Here is a 19,866-nt window from a genome sequence, read left to right as displayed (position 1 = left end):
TTCTTACTCTCACAAACCACACGCGTATACTCCGCAAACACAAATAGATACAAAGCGGCATATTTTAAAGAAGTCGACCACACCCAGCGAGAGTTGGACAAATGTACGTGCAGTAGGTTTAACATGGCAGAAGATTTCCATCAAGACAAGGTTAAAATTAAAATCAAAGCAGCGACATCAGGACGATATTATAGTCCGGAAAGTTCTACAAGTTCTACTTCTGCAAAACTGCTGTCAGGATGCCATTGAGCAAGGCACTCCACCCCCAGTGGAGGCTCCCTGGGCAGCAGCGGAGGCCTGTGGTTGCACTGGGCTACTGCCAGGCGCACAATGTTCCCCAGTGCTCCACACACAATAAATCTGTAACAAATAAAAGCCAGTGAGAGTGCCAGACATTGGACAGAGTACATAGTTACATAACAGGGGAAAAAACAGGCTAATGAATTGAGAATAAAGTGGTTATAAAGCATAGATGTGCGTACAAAAGCCTACAAAAATGTGTTTTGGGGGTTCCTACCTTAGGTATCACAATTTATTTTGCAACTGTTTAAACAGTGCCTCCAGAAAAACGCGATTATGCGATCGCATAATTCAATCCATAATCAGCCAAAGTCCACATATTTATGCGGGGGCCCCATTTTTTCAAATACACCGCACTTTCGCCGCATAAATTGCCGATTTCGCATTTTTTAAGAAAATGTGCCGCATAATCAAGGATTTTTGCCCGCAACAATCAAACAAAAAACTCCGTATTTTTCTGGAAGGACTGTTTAAAGATGCACTAATTAATATTTTCTTATTAACAATGGATCAAATGACCGCCTCTAATGTGAAGGGAACACTCGTAGTGACAGAGAACCAAAAATGCCTAAAAAAGGTTCTTGCTTTTGAAAACATCACTTTCAGTCCATTAAATGTGTGATGGACTTTTGTCAGTATTTTTGGTCTATTTTTAGACTAAATTATTAATTGGTTATTGAAATTGCTTAATTTATTTTAACCCCCCTGTTTAGCATTAAGAAGCATCATGTAAAGATTTAATAAAAGGTTGATAACACACTAGAATGTAGTTGTAAACAGATAACACATAGGTGTTTATTGATGTACTTGTCAATACACAAACTCCTCCTGTGAAGCATCCATAACTGGATTAGCCACTTATTAGCACCAGTTTTTTTTAAAGACATATAAAGGCTGCACATTTCACAAGTGGGGTATTTACTGGCATATTTTACGTCAGAGACCAAAAGGTGAGAATCTCTTAAAGCTATAGTGCATAGTTTCTGTCTCCCGCATGAGGAATTCTAAGTAATGACAACAACACTGTCTGCGCATCCACTTGATATAAGCCTCCCGTGATCGCACCCCGTTTTAGGACTCATTCCTGCAGCACTCTATAAAGTGGCCATTTGTTACATCACAGCAACATCAGATATGGAAGACAGCAAGAGGAAAACAAACTAAAAGAAAAGCACAGACGCTAAACGTTCAGACAACATCCTACACTTTCTGTCTGCTCCTTCTACACCTGTGAAGGCCGTACGAATGCTGCCAGAAGACAGCTCAGCGAGATGATTGACAGGTGTTGTTGTGACCACCTTAGTAGGAGGACGGAGGTAGCAAACAACACATTTCATGAATCCTTTAAAAGCCAAACCTTGATGTCAATTAATGAGTCTTTTTTTCTATACATCACAAAATCACAGATTTGCCTCAATAAATCCAGACAGCTAGCTAGACTATCTGTCCAATCTGAGTTTTCTGTTGCACGACTAAAACAACTTTTGAACGTACACGTGATCCACCAAAACAAGTTCCTTCCCGAGGCTATTTTGCAGAGGCACTGCCTCCGTCCTGCGCTTAGCGCAGCCCATGACGATTGTGATTGGTTTAAAGAAATGCCAATAAACCGGAACACGTTTTTCTCTCATCCAGGAATGCTGTGTGGACTAGCCAGACCTTCCTCCACAGCGCTGTGGAGGAAGGTCTGGCAATGCAAGACTAGATTCTTCCTAACCCTATCAGAGAGGATCTCTGATTGGACGGCAGCTAACAGGAGGTTCACAGATCTTGAGATACCGACAGCGAGCCAGACGAAGCCACTTCTATTTGAATTCTATTTTAAAACCCAATTAGACTTTTTAAGAATCTGATGGCCAGAGTGAGTATGATGTGGGCAGGGTAAAGGTTGGCCTCCTGAGCGTCCTGTTGCCTCAGGCAGACAGCTCTTAACAGGAGCCGACAGTTGAGGTCAAGCCTCAGTGCTGTCTGATGTCGCTGTGAAGTGCAGAACACTGTAACAATGACGGGATAATGGGATCAGATCATAGTCAGCAGTTATTGTTTCATTTCAAATGCAGCAATCCAGTTCCCAGTGCAGACGCATCGCATTGTGATGCAAGAGTCTGATTATTCACTTCTGAACCAACCTGAATGATGTGTTCCTGCTTTTAAAAACTCTTTGTGACAGTAAATCAAAGTCCAGGCAGAAATTCTTCAAAGCTGTTTTTAAAGACTTTTAGGGCAAGTCATACATCAGACATACAACGGCATCACCCAGATGTGCCGATCACTGAGGCGAGGAGAAAACAACCCGTAATTTGTATTTTCAATATCATAGCATAAGAGATGCCTTTCAGTTGTATAGCCTGTTGGGTTTTTTTTTTGCCTTTTGGGAAAGTGTTTGCCAAGTGTTCGTACAGTGTTCGTACAGTGTTTGAAAGTTGCCAGTGGGTAAAATGTTACCTCAGTCCCCAGCAGGAGGATAGTCTTTGAAACTCGCAGTACTGTCTGTGAGAGAAATGAATCAATGAAGAAATGTATCCATAATGCTTTTGGAGTTTTTTTCACTGTACCGAACTCACACCAAACCGTGAATCCTAAACCGGGGTATGAACTGGACCGTGATTTCTCTGTCGCGTTACATCTCTAGTCAAATCACAAGTAAGTCAAGTCTCACAGCAGTCAAAATGAAGTCAAAACTCAAGTTGACATTTTTGTGGCTTAAGTCTAATCTGAGTCCAAGTCTTAAGTCTGCCCAATACTGTTTGAAATAAATACTTACATCAGTTCTATTTTTAAAAAGAAATCTTATTTAAGATGTGATGATTCTCTTGAATACAGCAACGTAAACATAAACCCAGTTATTAGTTTTTTTAAATATGTTTTTGCATGTTTGCATTCATTTATTGATGAATGGAGAGAAAGACAGAAGTGTATGACATGCAACAAAGGTCCCCAAATAAAATCAAAGATTGCGTTTACATGATGTGCATCTTAACCACTAGGCCCCCAGGACACACAGTACACTCACAGGTATTACACCAAACTGTGAATATGTGTAGCACTACTACTGAAAGCTAAAAGGTGAGATGACGAAAGAAAACTGATTCTCTGCTTCAGATTTAATCATTAACTAGATTTTTATGAAAAATGATCTCAATCATTAAAACATATCTGTCTGATGATCTCATCAACCAAACCATTTAGAATTAAATTAGAATTTCAAATGTATCAGCAAATCCATTATTTTGCCAGTAACGAGTGTCCTAACGTGGTCTAATAAATACATGAATCTGTGGCCTGGATCACATCCGTAAGAACAGGATGATCTTTTGGTTACACAAAGTTTTACTGTCAGTAAAGTCAAAAGTTCAATCCTTATCATCGTGTCCTCAGATAGACACTGAGCAACAAGCAGCTCAGTCTATTTACTTTTAGTCTCATTAGGTTGAGATATCTGGCTGTTTGTCTGAAAATAAAATAAAGCGTAATTCAAACCTGTCTGCCTGCTCTCCTGACTGTCCCGTAATAATCCTCGCAGTCCCAGCAGACACCTGTCCTGACCGGCACTCCACAGGCCAACCGGCTCCAGCACAACATCACAACTTCCCTCAGAACTGCACCAGAAACCTGAGGCTCCTAATAGTCCTGGAGCGAAAAAGACCCATCAACTAGCCTCCAGAGCTTCCACTCCCCTTGTCACAGATTGGCCGAACCCCCCACCGACGCTCTGCTCATGCATATTTACTTTACCAGCTGAGTCAACAAAGCAAGGAACAACACTAGAAAAAATTAACTTATGCTGGGGTAAAAGAAAATGGGTTTCCCGGAACACGGCAGGTCAGTCCATGCTCGTCAAAGGAGAAGTGAAACCTCTTATGGTGCACAACCTCAATCACAACAACAACAACAAGACTTAAACTCCGTGGTGTTAAGACACATTATAACTGTCCAACAGAAAATGAAAGCTTAAGATGAGGCAATGAAATTCAAAAGGGACTTCCCTGATTAACTAAAGAAGGGAATTACGGTACTTGCATCCTTGGGAGATATTATCAGTGGCTGGATCTACAACTTTGCAGAGGCAACAGATAATGTCTTGTTACTAATGCTTTCACACCAGTAGTTCAGTTCATTTGGTCACATATCACTTATAAATCACAAAAAACAAAACCACCAGAGCAGACTCAAGAGTGGACCGAGGCCCTCCTTTTAAAGTGGTCTCTGCTCGGTTGTTTAGTCCACATAATAGTTTGATTTACACACCAGCCTATAAGAACCGCACTAACAAAACAAACCAAAGTGCACATTCGGAGGGACCATGAAAAAAGAAATCAATATGAAGTGTTTGGGAACCACTGGCTTAGACCGAGAATCGAAAAAAGCATTTTGGAAAATAGAGACAGTCGATTAAAAAAGTTGAACACAAAGCAGGTGAAGATAAAATTGTTTTACCTGAAGAACAACATCAAATAACAATCAACCTGACCATCCCAGCTGAATTTTATTTTTCCATTTACAGACCCACAGACACCTCATTTATGCTGCACTGGGAAACAAACCCCATGAGAGTGTTTCCCAGAAACAGACAAAGACAAGAAGAAGCTTCCCATTCACCCCCAGCGAGGCCAGTCTGAGCTGCCTCCCACAGCCTCTAGATTTATCCCCTGCCATTATATCATCCAGCAGAGCCATTCAGGTACTCCTCCGAGGTCCTGGCATTTAAAAATTCTTTTTCATTTCAACTGCAGCCAACTGGGAGATCACTGGAGGCGGTGACCTGACAACGGTCACCCAGGCTGAGCAAGAAATAAACCAGCCTCTCTCTTGATTGTTTAGAAAATGGTACTGTCAGAAAAATGATTCAGCATTTCTTAATTGATTGTTCCACGGCATTGTTCAGAATCTGTTATCAAACCAAGTTTCACCTTTTCATTTTATCCAGAAAATGAAAGCTTAAGATGAGGCAATACAATTCAAGGGACTTCCCTGATTAACTAAAGAAGGGAATTACTGTACTTGCATCCTTGGGCCGAATGCTCGGAGATATTATCAGTGGCTGGCTCTACTTTGCAACTTTTCAGAAGTAACAATACATTATCTGTATAAGTGTGAAGAGACGTATTGCATTCAGCCAGTTAGAATATTGACACAGACATGTGAGTCATGCAATCAATCATTCTGTTTGTTTATTTGGTTGTTTAATTCTTTCTCGTGAGATATTGAGATATCTCGGGAGTTTATTTCTTATGTGACCTGCACAAACTCATGGTTGCATCTCTGCTTTCAGCCATTTCCATTGCTGCTTATCTGTCACAATACAAAACAAATTCAACAACAAAGTATGCAAAGTTTCTGGACCTTGAACAAAAGAGTCCACCAAACAACATGGATAACAGGAAGCTATCTGGTAATGACAACAGTTCAATTTATTGGCTTGGCCATAAAAACTACTACATCTACGTTAAAGCTGCAAGATGCAACTTCTCCTACCTGTAAACGAAAACAAAATCTGTTGTTTGCCTGTAATAATCCCACGTGTTCAGACCTAAATCCTCTCGTTCCCCTTCAAATAACTTTTTAAAAGAGTACTCCACAGATTTAGCATTTCCCAATATAATATTGTCAGACTCTCAATGGAGTTTAAAAAAAAAAAAAAGGATCAAAATCAATGCAGCAGAACCAGCGATATTCCATACTAAAATGTAGGCTAAAACAGTATGTCCAAAATCTTAGTATGAAACCAATAGTACGTGAATTGCATAATATTTCTGGTAAAATATTCCAGTATGGAAACACTGGACACTATACTGGCATAAATATCCCACAATGCAATTTGGTAGCAACGACAACATTCATAACAGAAAAACGGACAGCGACCAAGCAGCTCAGGAACGTCAATGATGCTTCAATTTACATTTCTACATGTTAAAAATCAGGGATTTTGTCAACTGCAACCGTTTGACTAGTTGTTTACCGTTTCCAGTAATTTAAGCATTTTCTCACTATGCCGGTAGAGCTGTGGTTGCCAGGGGTTACCATGGTTATGCATCTCCGGCAACTAGCAAGGAGGCTCTCAGGAAGTGACGTGGTAATTGCACAGTAGCTCACTGCATCCGAAAAGATAAAATTCACAAGTATGTAAAACTATAGTACATTGAGTATGTAGTGCAAAGTATGTGATTTTGAATGCAGCAATTGTTTTTTTTATTCCTCGCATTCCTCTTTCCTGTCAAAATCTGGCGCTTGTATTACCCCAAATGCATCTTAGCTGCCGACATTTTGGTCAGAGATTCAGCTGTGTTATGCTAGTAGCGGCTAATGTAGCCTGAAGCCGAGGTGAGGAGCGGGCTACAGAGGACTCACTTCTTTCGAACGCCACACACATTTATTTTTATTTTTTAAAACTTGAAGTTGTTAGCCCCAACTGACACTTTGACATGTAAAATCTGTGGAGTTCCCCTTTGATGAAGTTGACTAATCTCAGAACGTTAACCAGCTTCCTGTGAGTCAAAGAAACGACAATAACAACAACAAAAGAGAGAGAAACAATAAGAAAAGAGATTGTGAAGCTAAATGTCAAGTAATCTTTTTTGGTCTAAAGCTAATATCTTCTCCCTCCTTGTCCTCTTCAGTAGTTGTCTGCAGTGTGTTCCCACCTACGTACTTGCCTTTGAGCCATTGTGCCATCTTTCTGCCAAACTGTCTATTATTGTGCTATCTAAACCGTATAGCTTTCCAGGCTTCAGTCTAGTTATTCTGCCTGCCTTGTTTTTTGACCCTTGCCTGCCCTTTCTAGACTTTAGCCTCCCTGCTGGAGCCCCTTTGGACTTGGTTGCCTGTTCTGAGTGCCTGCCTGTAGCTGAACAAACAACTCAGATCAGCAGCCGATCATTTGTGGGGGCATTAGGGACCAAGTGGGAGCAAAGAGTGAGGGGACTAACAGTACAATAACTGCCTGAGGAAGAAGAAAATCTGCATACTGTTGTACTTAAAAACAAGAAGAAACCTACAGTAAATACTGGGCAGGAGTCTAATTGTGCCACAAAGTTAGTGCGATTTAATTGTTGATCATTATTTTCTACAATAAAATACTCCACTTGTTTGTTATAAACTGTCTCAATGTTGACGCTTTGATAAAAATACTTCCTTGGAGAATCAACACTTCACATTATCAACAAGTCTGCAGACTTCCATTCATTTCCTTTACAGCAGACTGACAGTTTGACAGCTCGACCACTAGGCAGCTGAGAACAGTTGGCTGCTGGTAAACTCTTTTGCATCATTGGCTGTCAATGTACAAACAAGTATTTGTAAAACAAGAACTCTGGTCTCTGCACCTTCTGGTTTTTATGTCCTGCTTCATAAACAACTGTTGTTATAACGACTACATTTTAGTTTAAAATTCAGAAAAAGTGAGGCATTAAGCACTTGTTTTGTTTGACATCATACACCACCAAGAAGTTTAAACTTATTTGACTATTTAAAGGCTATGGTTAAGGTTAGGGAAAGGTTATTGTTTGGGCTAAATGTTAACCAATACATCGTGTCTCTTGCAATGTAGACTTATTTCAGTATAAAACCAAGGCCCCAATCGTTCCCTGACCTTAACCAAGAGCTGCGAGTGCCCAAACAAAAACTATAAAAAATAATGCTGTAGTCACTAAGAGCGCATCATTTATTACAAGATCGGATATTCTGGCAAAGTACAACTAAAATATATATATATATATATATATATATATATATATATATATACACTCTATCTATATATCTATAATAAGAAAAGGTCTAGCACACAAAACAAGATACTACATTTTCCATAATGCAAAGGCTAGGCGATATAAAGATATGTATATATATATATATATATATATATATCGTCAACATTATATATAAATATCTATTGTATATATTTTTCTATATCATTTCTATCGCAATCTCAAAAAACTGCATTGGACGATGCTTTACGTTCAGATCCGTGAACATTATGTTCATTTTGCACTAAAGTTCTTAATAACATGAGAAAATACTCAATGCTTTTCAATTGTCGTGTATTTACTTCACACAGGAGTTGGCTATACAAAAATAGGCTTGATCATGCAGTTATTTCATAAAGACTTATTTATTTATTGAATTACCAGAAAACATGCTATATTGTTACATATTGAGATATAAAATGACTGATATCGGGATAGAAGACTTTGGTCATATGAGTTGATTCTTAGCAAAAAACCCTTTGTTCTTCAGAAATATATACTTATTCATGTGTAATTACTTCCACCAACTAATCCAAGTATTCTCGTAAGCGTAAAATCTGATATTCAGAATACATAGGAGCAACTCGCTCGAATGATGGCCGCCATGTTGCGCCTCCATCTTTAAAATAAATTAGCCAAACAGGGGCATACCACCGCATTTTGCCCTCTTACACCTATTGGCACCGTGACGAATGCAAGGGGGAGATTACTCGCCAGGGAAGCGAAAAAGAGAATTAAAGCGACAACGCGACAGGCAAAGCAACAAGACCAAAGTTAATATTGAAGTGGCTAGAACAGCTGCGTGTAAACGATGGAGAGAGCTAATTTCGGGTTCGGCCACCGTGGGATGAAGGGCTAGAAAGTAATATTCAGTTGGTTGTCATATACAATTTCACCGCTAGATGGGAAAAATTCTTACACAATGTAGCTTTAAGCATCTTCCTCTCTGTTAAACACACACCCACAGTTTGTAACACAGGTTGTCTGTTATAAATGTGTGGTCTCCATGCCTGAGCTGGGATAACCCAGATGACATCACTATGATTTCATCAGACTAGACAAAGCTCCCTCACAGCCACAGATGACTTTATACAAGTGTTTTCACAGCCTGGTGGTTTCCCTTTAATGTAATAAAAAACAAATCTTCGTGACTACATGCGTGCCTGGACCTTATTTCAACCATATCACCCAGATGGATCATAACACATACAGGCTGACAGCAGGGAGAGCGAGTGACTTCGTTTGACCCCAGAAGAAGAATTCAGGCCACATGAAACACAATCAGGTGTTGCAGCCGAGAGACACCCGAATGTGAGAAAGAGAGAGAAAAGCCTCTCGCTGACAGCACAGCAGAGTATCAAAAAGATTAAATATTATTCTTAGAGCACAATTCATGCAACAACATGGCCTCAGGTGCTCTACAGATGTGGTGAAAAACATGATCAACAGGCTAATCACACAGGACGTGATTTCAGCTATTATGACAGGATGTACTTGGCTCTGCAGAAGGTTATAACTCAGCAGTAAATATGTGCTCAGTATTTCCACAGGTGGAGTGCTTCTTTGCGCAGACAACTGCCAAACGGAGCTGCATTCACAAGCTTATTTCTGATGGACACCATTTTTGCGTCTATGTAACATCATTCTGGCCAATCGATCTACACTTGAAACTGAATGTCCACATAGATTTTTGAAAGAAAGAAATACTACAGTATAATAGACTACATGGCTAAAAGTATGTGGACACTCAAATATTAAACAAAATTGAAGGAGTAACCCCATCATTGTATCTAAAATATTATTGTATGCTGTAGCATTAAGATTTCCCACAACTTGACCTAAGGGGTCTCCAAAACACGAAAAAACAACCCCACACCTACAGTACAGGTTTAGCCACGAAGTGCATTATTATTTGAACTGCTAAAAGATATATTTTAATGGGGGAAAACTGCACATTTTCTGTATTTAAACACTGAATATTAGAGTTATATGAAACGTTCCCAAACGTTGCACCACAGACGTGTAAAGTAAGGATTTGCTTTTTGTCATACGGACGGTCAAGAGGGCTCCTTTTTAGTCCAAAATCTATGAACCATCATCATTGATCATCATCATTCAAAAATAGAAGAATTAATGATCTAAAACTGCAAAAAGAAAAAAAATGTGACAAATAAAACCGTTTAAAACAAACCCTGTTAAAAAAAACAACAACAAAAAACCCACTTCCGTCTCAGATAAAGAGACTGCAGGTTTAATATCAGGCTGTGCCCGATAAAACAAAAGGGCTACAAATCAACAGCGTTTATTAAAATGTTCACCCACAACAGCAGAAGATCTGTGTTGTTTTCAGGTTCAGGATTCATTAACCAGCTGACACAGGAACACTTTTATTAGGCGCCGTGTGGGATTTTTACAGATACGACCCAACATGTCAAATTATCAAAGGGCACACCCTCCTCTGCAGGGACACGGTTGCCGGGGTGTGCGCGCACGTAGAGTCGCACGTAGAGTCTCACACACACACACACACACACACACACACACACACACACTATATATACATGGCAGACTGACGGCTGCATTCACACCAAACACCAAGACCAATTTTTTCTCTTTAGTTGCAAGTAAGAACAACGACAGGTAAACTTGGCAGGTAAACAGATACAAAAGAATACCCATGTAAAGCAAACAAACTAAGGTGACAGATGTCAGAAGCAAATCTAGGTAAACACATCTAATCACCTGAGGGCAAACAAGAGTCAAGAGAGAAGGGAAAAATGCATCAAGTTCAGCTACAAATTACAGTTGGAGTTACAACATGCAGGGCTGACAAGTCTCATTAAACTACTAGTGAGTTAATTGGTCGGCAGTGTGAAACAAAATAAAACCTTCTCTACTCTGTCTGGATCACACCAGACAATTATCATTCTTTACACCCACAATAATAAGTCGTACACTGTGAACCACACAAACAATAAACCGCAAATATATTACTGATGCAGACATACAACTTACAACATACAACACTCATGCACAAATAAACACAGGCATACGGCTGCAGGCCTGTACAAATACACTGACAAGTATACACAAACATTAAGATCTATAAACACATGTGAAACACTGCGACACAGGACAAACAACTGTACACACTTACAAATATACACATTTGCTGCTGTATAAATATGTACAAACAGGCAAAAATGTGCCATGTGGATACACACACACACACACACACACACACACACACACACACACACACACTTGTGTAGGGGTCTTCTTAAAATACCTGGATATTATAGTGAAAATATTTAGTGTTTTGTCTGCTACAACTGCATAGAAATATAAATTTAATGTGATGGGAATGATGGCACAGCACTGATGCAGCCACACACACCAACCTACTTGCAAAACACACACACATGCACACACACTCACACTCACACACACTATGAATACTTAAAATGTACTCTGCAGTATACAGTAGGTCACTGATATGTGCAGAGAAACACGACAGATTGAATTGGGCATACACACACTTACACACACACATGCAATTACAATTTTATGTACGCTTACAGACACAAACACACACATCCAGCTCTCTGCGGTGTGGCGGCGTGGTGTCAGAGCTCACCAGGTCGTCCAGGATGTTGACGGGGAAATCGAACATGCACATCCTAACGGGCTGAGCGAGGGCTCTGTGCAGGCTGAACAGGGACTTGGCTTCCATGCTGCACACCAAACGCAGCTCGAGCGCTCGCAACAAACATACACCAAGAAAAAATTATTTTAAAAAAATAAAACAAGAAAAGAAAAATCAAGAAGGAACTCCCCAAGCTGGCTGCTCGCTTGCTCTGATTCTCACTGAAGACTGTGAGGAATCTGACTCAGAGAGAGAAAAAAAAGAGGAACCCCTCCACCTCCACCTCCCTCCTCCGCCTCCTTTTCCCAGCCACTAACAAACCCTGCACTCCCCTCGCTTTCCTCCCTCCGTCTTCCTCTTCCTCTTCTCGTCTTTCCTCCTCCTCCAGCCTCCTTCCCTCACCAGGGAACGTCTTAACTGTCAGCAGCTGCTCTCTTGTCTTTCCGTCTTCTGGAGGTATTGCCCAACAGCTCAGCAGCAACACACAGCTGTGATGCCACGACCGCAGTGTGTTGGCTTTCTCTCTTCTTCTCAAACATTACAGGCTGAAGGGCTCAGACTTGCCACACAACAGCATTTGACTGCCAGACAAAAAAATAAATAAAAAATCTCGCCAAATTAAATGCAGCAGCTAAACATAGGGGTTCTGAGTCGCCGTCTTGACTTTCTTCTGCTTCATTATGCTGCAGAGATTTAATCAAGAGAGAAAGACCAGCTAGGTTTTGCTCCTGTAGTGCCAGAATGTCTGTGTGAGCCCATTAAAGATGAAGCAGAGGGACTGCTTCTAAGGCTGATGTATGAACCAGTTCGCATTAATGCTGCTGATGAATGTGGAACTAGATGTTCTGGCAGGTTACTAGCCCTCATTTGAAGATTGTTTTCTTTTGTGAATATCTGTTGGGACGATGAAAACCCTCCAGCGGCTGTGACTCCTGCCTTCCTTTTGAAGGTTATTAAATATTTAGATAGTCAGTGCTGTGGTGTGTTGACCACGTGTCAATCAAACAGTGATGTCTGAATTCTTCCATTGATTTTTGATGATGAAATGTTGCATTTGTGGCATTTGCTGTCCATGCTAGTTTTATATTGAGTCACAATTAAGTTAATTTACTGTGAATATAACCTGTTTAAAGGAACCCAATGTTTTGATGAGTGGGTCCCAGTTTGTAGTTATGTACTGTATGAGGACACACATTCACGTCAACGAGCAAGCGGCTGGTGCACAGACATATTGCTGCAGAGGCTTTCACAATATTCCCCCAAACAGTTGTTGGCGGTAACGTGCCAAGAAACACTGCAATGTGAGGGAACGAAGAAAAGTGCTAGCAACCAAACATGGATGTAAACAATGTAGGTTTTAAAATAGTTAAAAATGTGCGTTGCAAATTTTTCATGAGGAAGGAGAGATCAACTAATAAACAAATACAAATATTTCAGCGAATCCTCTGAAGTCAGCAAACAAAGTTACTACTAAGTGAATACTCAATGTTCTTCAAAGAACAGGAGCAATATCTTACGCAGTTTGCTTGAGTTTTATAAATACAAAGAGTTTTATGTAGGCTACCGATAAAAAAACCCACCTTACCCAAGATAAGTTCTTGTTTTGATTCAGAGCCATTTTTAAACTTACATGTCACTATTTAACTGATAATAATAATCATAATGTTAATAATATGTGTATCATTTGCAGTTTCCAACGTCATATGCACATTGTTTTGTACAACTAACAATAACTTTGTGACTTGTTTTTAGGTAAGTCGTGGGCTTGTTGTGTCTAACTTTGGATCAAATTAACCATATTTTAGTTTGGGTAAAACTGACTGAGGTTTTGAATTGCTGAACCATCAGGTGTTTAGAGCAGTACATGTTAAAGGACAATTCCGGCGCAAAACGAACCTAGGGGTTATTAACTGATGTGTACCTACTCTGTCGCTCTCTGGGACATGTTTTCATGCTAATCGAATGAGTTTGGAGCTTTCACAAGGCTACCGCGGACCGCCGGTTAGCCATAGACAGTATGGAGACTCCACATTGCACGGCGTTCGACTAGTCATGACTGGTTTCCAAGATGGCTCCCGCAAGTAAACATGAACGCGACTGTCTTTATAATCTATCTTTTTAATAAACTATCTGTACACTTACAACGTTGTCAATGCTTCGGTTCACATTTAGGGACCCTAATTATGCTAACGTTAAAGTGTGGTGATATTTCAAGCCTTTTTAGTGGTATTAAATAGCGATTTAATTTGAGTGTCCCCATGCCCCAAATACTAGCATTGTAAGCTAACCAGCGGTCCGCGGTAGCCTCGTTAAAACTCCAAACTCATTCGATTAGCATGAAAACATGTCCCAGAGAGCGACAGAGTGGGTACACATCTGTTAATAACCCCTAGGTTTGTTTTGCGCTGGAATTGTCCTTTAATGCTTTCAATTATGAATCACTGATGAATGTGAAAATGTCACAGATTGTCACTTTAAATGTGCAGAAGTCTGTAAATGTAAGTGTAAGTGTGAATGTCTGATGGTCTATAATGTTCTGTCAGATGTCCTACCTTTGACAGCTAACCTGACAGCAGATGAGAAATGTTTAGGGTCCAATGGCATTTATTAATTAGCTAGTTAATAGGTTATTTTTCAAGTTATGGCTATGGATTCAATTAATCGCTTAGTTGATCCACAGAAAATTAATTATTAATTATTTCGGGCCAGATGTCCGTCACCTTCCACTTTCTTTGTGTTGGCATTCTAAACTCCGGTGGATTTCTGAGGACTATGGTTAACTGCTCCTCAGATCTCTGCAGGGTAAATCCAGACAGCTAGCTAGATCTGTCCAAGCTGAGTTTTCTGTTGCACGACTAAAACAGCTTTTGAACGTTCCACCAAAACACGTTCCTTCCCGAGGTTAATTTGCAGAGGCACCGTGGCTCCGTCCAGCGCTTGATGCTGCCCAAGACGATTGTGACTGGTTTAAAGAAATGCCAATAAACCAGAGCACATTTTTCTCCCATCCCAGGAATGCTGTGTGAACTAGCCAGACCCTTTGCAGCGTTGTGGAGGAAGGTCTGGCAATGCAAGACTAACTTTTTACTTATCATTTGACTGTTCCAGCTTCTCAAATGTGAGGATTTGATGCTTTTCTTTGTCATAAATGATTGAAAACTGAATATCTTTTGGACTGTAATGTAGACAAAAGAAGACATTTGTAGACGTCAACCTAGGGAAATTAGAACAGGCATTTTTTACTATTTTCTGACATTTTATAGACAAACGTTAATTGATTAATCGAAACAAGCCTCATGCTTAATTTGCGAAGTGGATTGATTCAATTTCATGAGCTATCTTTGCACATCAGCAAACACACTACAATCAGACTCCTGCTGTGTGGAAACTAACCACAACACATAACACTGAGACTTCTGACTGCATTTAAAGAGAAACTAAACCTTTACAGAACAGTTATCTTCACAACTAAATGCATGAATATATTCTCAGCCTGCATTAGTTTTTTCTTTTGCTGTGAGTAGGTGAATGGTTCTCCACAGCAGCAGGAGTCCATCAGAAACACCTTTCCCTCCAACTGGACTTGAACCTGAAGGCCGTAACAGCCTCCTGCAAACTCTCAGAAATACTTCTAGTCAACCTGGTCATATGTAGGTCACACAGCTTTTAACCTAAATGGCTGAAACCATGAAAAAAGGAAGTACGTTTGCTTTGACCTGAAAAAGCCTCATGCACTAAACTACACTGAGCTCAATTCAAACATTCACGCTGTGTAATTATTAGCTGTGTCTTTGGGGAAATATATTGCCAAATAAAACACAATGGTCCTGCAAAATGAGCAAAGAGCATCATGCTCACACATTCCTCATTTTAAAGCGTCTCTTTCTTTCACTTGGCTGCTAATATTTGCATTTTTACAGGACAGTCTGTCTAAATATGTTAAGTGTTTGCCGGCTCCAAGTCCAGCCCCGATTCACATGCAAATGATGTTTCACGTCGTACATTTAAAAGTACAGCAGCTAGTGAAGATGAAGTGCTGTTGCTTTCAGAAAGCACAGAGAAATTAAAAGTAGAAGAAGAAGAGGAAGAAGAAAAAAAGAGCGCAGCTGAAGGGAAAAGAGCGAAGGGCCTGTAAAACACCCCTGGGAACTGCTTTCAGATGCAGAGGGCGTCCCACGGCTGAATACTGTAGGAGAGCCGTTGTCATGGAAACAGGGAGGCAAAGCTGCCTCTTCATAGGGCTATATAGGACCAACCCATCCCCCTCCCCCTTCACTCCTCCTCCTCCCTTCCTCCTCTACAGATACCCAAGCCAGGACAGGAAGCCAGACTGTAACCTGCAGGTTTGCTTCCTGTGGCCAGAGAGAGGACGGGAGGTGCAGGTACACAAGAGTTCAGTTCATCATCTGCAGCACGTGAGTTCAAACTGTAAAAGCCACCAGCAATGCTCTCAGTGTGATCTGGTCTGCTTCAATGCTGCTTCAACAAAATGATGAGGTGTTACAGTTTAGGTGTCCACAAGGTGTGACTACATGCAACAGGTGACTAATTATAACGGGACGTAACACAATAATCTGGATGCAGCACAATACAGGGAATCAATCTGTTGAACCGTGCAGCTCTGTGTTTGCTGAGCTCAGATTTTAATCTTCATTTTATGAATGATCCCCAGTGGGGAAATTACAATTTACACTCCCAACCCAACCCCCTACGGACTAAGCTACTGTTGGAGGTTCAGTGCCTTGCTCAAGAGCACCTTGGCAGTGCCCAGGAGGCGAACTGGCACCTCTCCAGCTACCAGTCCACACTCCGTACTTCGGTCCGTACGGGGACTTGAACCCTCTGGTTCCTAACCCAACTCCCTACGGACTGAGCTCCTGCCACCCCCATAGTCTAATGGATTAATTGTTGTCAGCTCTAAAAAGGTTCGTTCTCAGATGTTGTATGTTGTATGATGTATTTTATCAGGCTGTTACGCCTTTAAAAAGTAGGTAAAGGATCAAAATGGTGACAAATGTATTAATACATTCGTGTTTAATCGTAACCCTAAAGCTAAAGTTGAGCTGCATATTTGCTAGAGGGAAAGAACTAAAAAAAACTTTGGCAACTCAAATGTAAAAAAATAAATAAATAAATGAAAAGATGTAACATTTACTTTGGTGTAACATTTTTGTTGTTAGCAGCAGGATGAACCTTGAGATATTTCCAGTCACACGTTGCCATATAGTCACAAAAACCAAAGGTTTTTGTAAATAGGGAAATGAGGAAATGTGCTCCCTTTACGTTTTAAAAAAATGCTCAGAAAGTCAAAAATTTCCACTGAATGTTAAAACGGATACGATTTTCAAAATTGTGCTGATATATTTGTGCTAAATAGATGCGATAATGTTGATATCAGTCCCAAGACCAACATTTTATTGTAAAGCCATTATTGCCTGATACTGATAGGATGGCTGATATATTGTGAAACCTAAAATCATAATATGATCTGCAGGCAGGCTGCTTTAATCCATGTTTTATTCAAGTGTATTGAGGGAAAATCACATAGAATCCTAGCCTGGAAATCCAGACCCAAATCCGAAAGATTAATAGTCTGGCTATCACCAGACCAAGCTCAATCTTTTAAGATTGAACATTAGTCTGGGGAGTCTGCTCTGTATTTTCTAGAGGCGTGATCAACGGGCATAGTTCAAATGACTCTGTACGCAATTGGATAGTCCTTCAACCAATCAGACCAACGATCCGGGTGACATAGCAGCGACAGCAGCATCAACAGGTTGCTGCGCTTCGGTGGCCGCTATGTTGAATGTAAACAAGAAGCTGCTTGGTCGCTTCTCTATCGTCATCGTGATAAACCCGCCAATAGCACGCCAGGTGGATAAGCCAGTGTGTGATTGGTCCCCGCAAAATTGTAACGGAAGCAGGATAAATAAACGTACTGGTTTCCAGCCTGAGCTGCAGGGCAAAATCAAATCACCAGCAGATCGGGCTGGGTTTACTCAGTCTAAAAGATTAAGGGTCTGGCAATGAGTAATGAAAATGGCCCAACTCGAGGGGCGGCACCAAGCATGCATTTGAAAATCTCACTGCACGCAATTGGATAACACTACCACCAATCACAACAATACACGGGGTGACGTATCCATACGCTTAGCTACCAGCGGAGCTAACTGGTAGATTAAACTCTTGCCGTATTCGGTCGGCAAAACAGCAAAAACACCCTTCTTGCAAAGGAACGATTCAAGCGCCGTCTTCTGTTCCTCTTTTAGATAAAAAAGCCAAGTCTAACTCCTTCATTGTAGCGGCCAAAGCTGTTTCAAACAGCTGGTGTTCATCCGTAGCCATCTTGCAATGTTTACTAATTGACTTTGACGTCGCAGCGCTGTCGTCATCTGTTTAGCTCGCCTCTGGCCCGCCTATATCAGATACACCGATGTGATTGGTGCAGCTCGGCTACAAGGGCATAGTTAATGAGCATCATTACTGAATTCCAGAGTGACTCGCTGAGCTAATTCAAATTGTGCTCTCGCGAGAACTCTGGATTTCCAGGGTAATAGAATCCAATGGTTTAGACCAGATTTGAGATTTTAACCTGTATTCTGAAATAGAGGATGGATACCTGAACCGGGCCGGGTTCGGACAGATATTTATAAATAAGGTTTGGGTAGGGCTCGGTCACATCAGCGCGATAAGGCATTGAACATTTTAAATTTAAAAAAGTTTACTATGTAGGTGCGCGCCTGTGTTAACGTGCGCTTGTTGCCCCGTGTGCACTGATGCGCTCATCTGTTGACAGAAAAATGCGGCCCGATCCGCACTCTATTCTGAAACATACATGTGATTATTATATTTCAGAGCACAGTTGTCACTGACAGCTTATTTTGTATCATCCTGAACAGGAAAAAACACTTCAAAAACTGAAAGAAATAGATATTAAAAAGCCTGAATGTGCAGCAGCCAGACTTTATGTTTCTAGCCTGCAGAGTCTCTGGATGGAAAACTTTCACTTGACTCAGCATGAACACGCCTGCAACTGATTACAGTGTACACACACACACACACACACACACACACACACACACACACACACACACACACAACAAACTAGCTAAGGATTAACGGAATAAGCAGAGCAAAACAGTCTGACGGTAAAATACTAAGCAACAAGTCGAAATATTACACCGCTCCTGCATTTTGCAACACTGTTCATACAATCCTCCACAGTACAAAAATGCTTTTGACAAGATATTTCAAGGACAGGCCGTTCCTCCATGCACACATAACTAATGCTTGTGAAAAAAGAAGAAGAAGAAAAGGCCCTCGGGACTAAAAGCTGAGAAAATGTCTGACTCTTGTCACATTCCATCAGACAAAGAAGTCAGATATGCTTGGAGTGAAGTCAAGCTTCAAGAACAGAGTGGTTTCTGGAGTGCCGTGCAGAAAATGGGAGCAACAGAAAAGCTCACGGGTTTATCTCCAAATCCTACAATATAGGAGGAAAGAAAAGTCAAATAAATGTTTCAAAAGAGGATAAACATCAATAATACCAGCGAGAGGAAACAGGATTTGGGTGGAGGGGGAGAAAAGAAGTATAAGAAAAGGTTGTTTACAGTTTACAGAGCTGGGGTGTGTGTGTGTGTGTGTGTGTGTGTGTGTGTGTGTGTGTGTGTGTGTGTGTGTGTGTGTGTGTGTGTGTTCAAACAAAGGCAGTGGGAAGCCTCACATCCTGAAGCCTCACATCTCACAGTGAAAGCTCAGTGGAGACCTTTGATACTGAATCATCATGTTTACTTGTATTCCAGCATGACAAATGTTGGTCTCCAAGAAAAAATATTAAAAGTTTTGTTTTCAAACTGCATTGTGAAATTTTGCCTTGAAATTATTTAGCTTTAATATTTCATATTTCAAACTAGCAGGTCTGTGAAGTTTAACACCAAACAGACAAGCGAAGAAAATATAATCACCAAGGCCATGTACTATCTCACAATGTAAATGCGGTGTTAATCTTTCTATTAGGGAACTCATAGTTCCGATTATTCCTACACTACATGAATGCAGCACAAATGCCCTATCTGCAACGTTAGGGCTCCTGCACACAGCCTGCGTGGCGTGAGCGTGGCGTTTCTGCTGGGTGTCAGTTGTGTGGGGGCTGCGTGGCGTTATCTATAAGAAACGTGT

General features: G+C 40.7%; 1 protein-coding gene across 3 annotated transcripts in view; it reads right to left on the bottom strand.

Moving 5' to 3' along the window:
- LOC144518654 (ral guanine nucleotide dissociation stimulator-like) overlaps window positions 1-19,866 on the bottom strand; it is a 63,644-nt gene that overhangs the window by 40,543 nt on the left and 3,235 nt on the right. Inside the window, exon 1 of one of the 3 annotated variants that reach the window (XM_078251479.1) lies at window positions 11,680-11,962. The exons of 1 other annotated variant lie outside the window; for it this stretch is intronic. In XM_078251479.1, coding sequence (XP_078107605.1) covers window positions 11,680-11,775 — 96 coding nt within the window. In that variant the 5' untranslated portion in view covers window positions 11,776-11,962. Of the gene's footprint in view, window positions 1-3,780; window positions 3,899-11,679; window positions 11,963-19,866 lie in introns of those variants that run through there. One more of the 3 variants, XM_078251477.1, reaches the window with a different exon arrangement.

Source organism: Sander vitreus, chromosome 5, assembly GCF_031162955.1.
Source record: "Sander vitreus isolate 19-12246 chromosome 5, sanVit1, whole genome shotgun sequence".
Taxonomy (NCBI): domain Eukaryota; kingdom Metazoa; phylum Chordata; class Actinopteri; order Perciformes; family Percidae; genus Sander; species Sander vitreus.
This window is presented reverse-complemented; position numbering and strand designations above follow the sequence as displayed.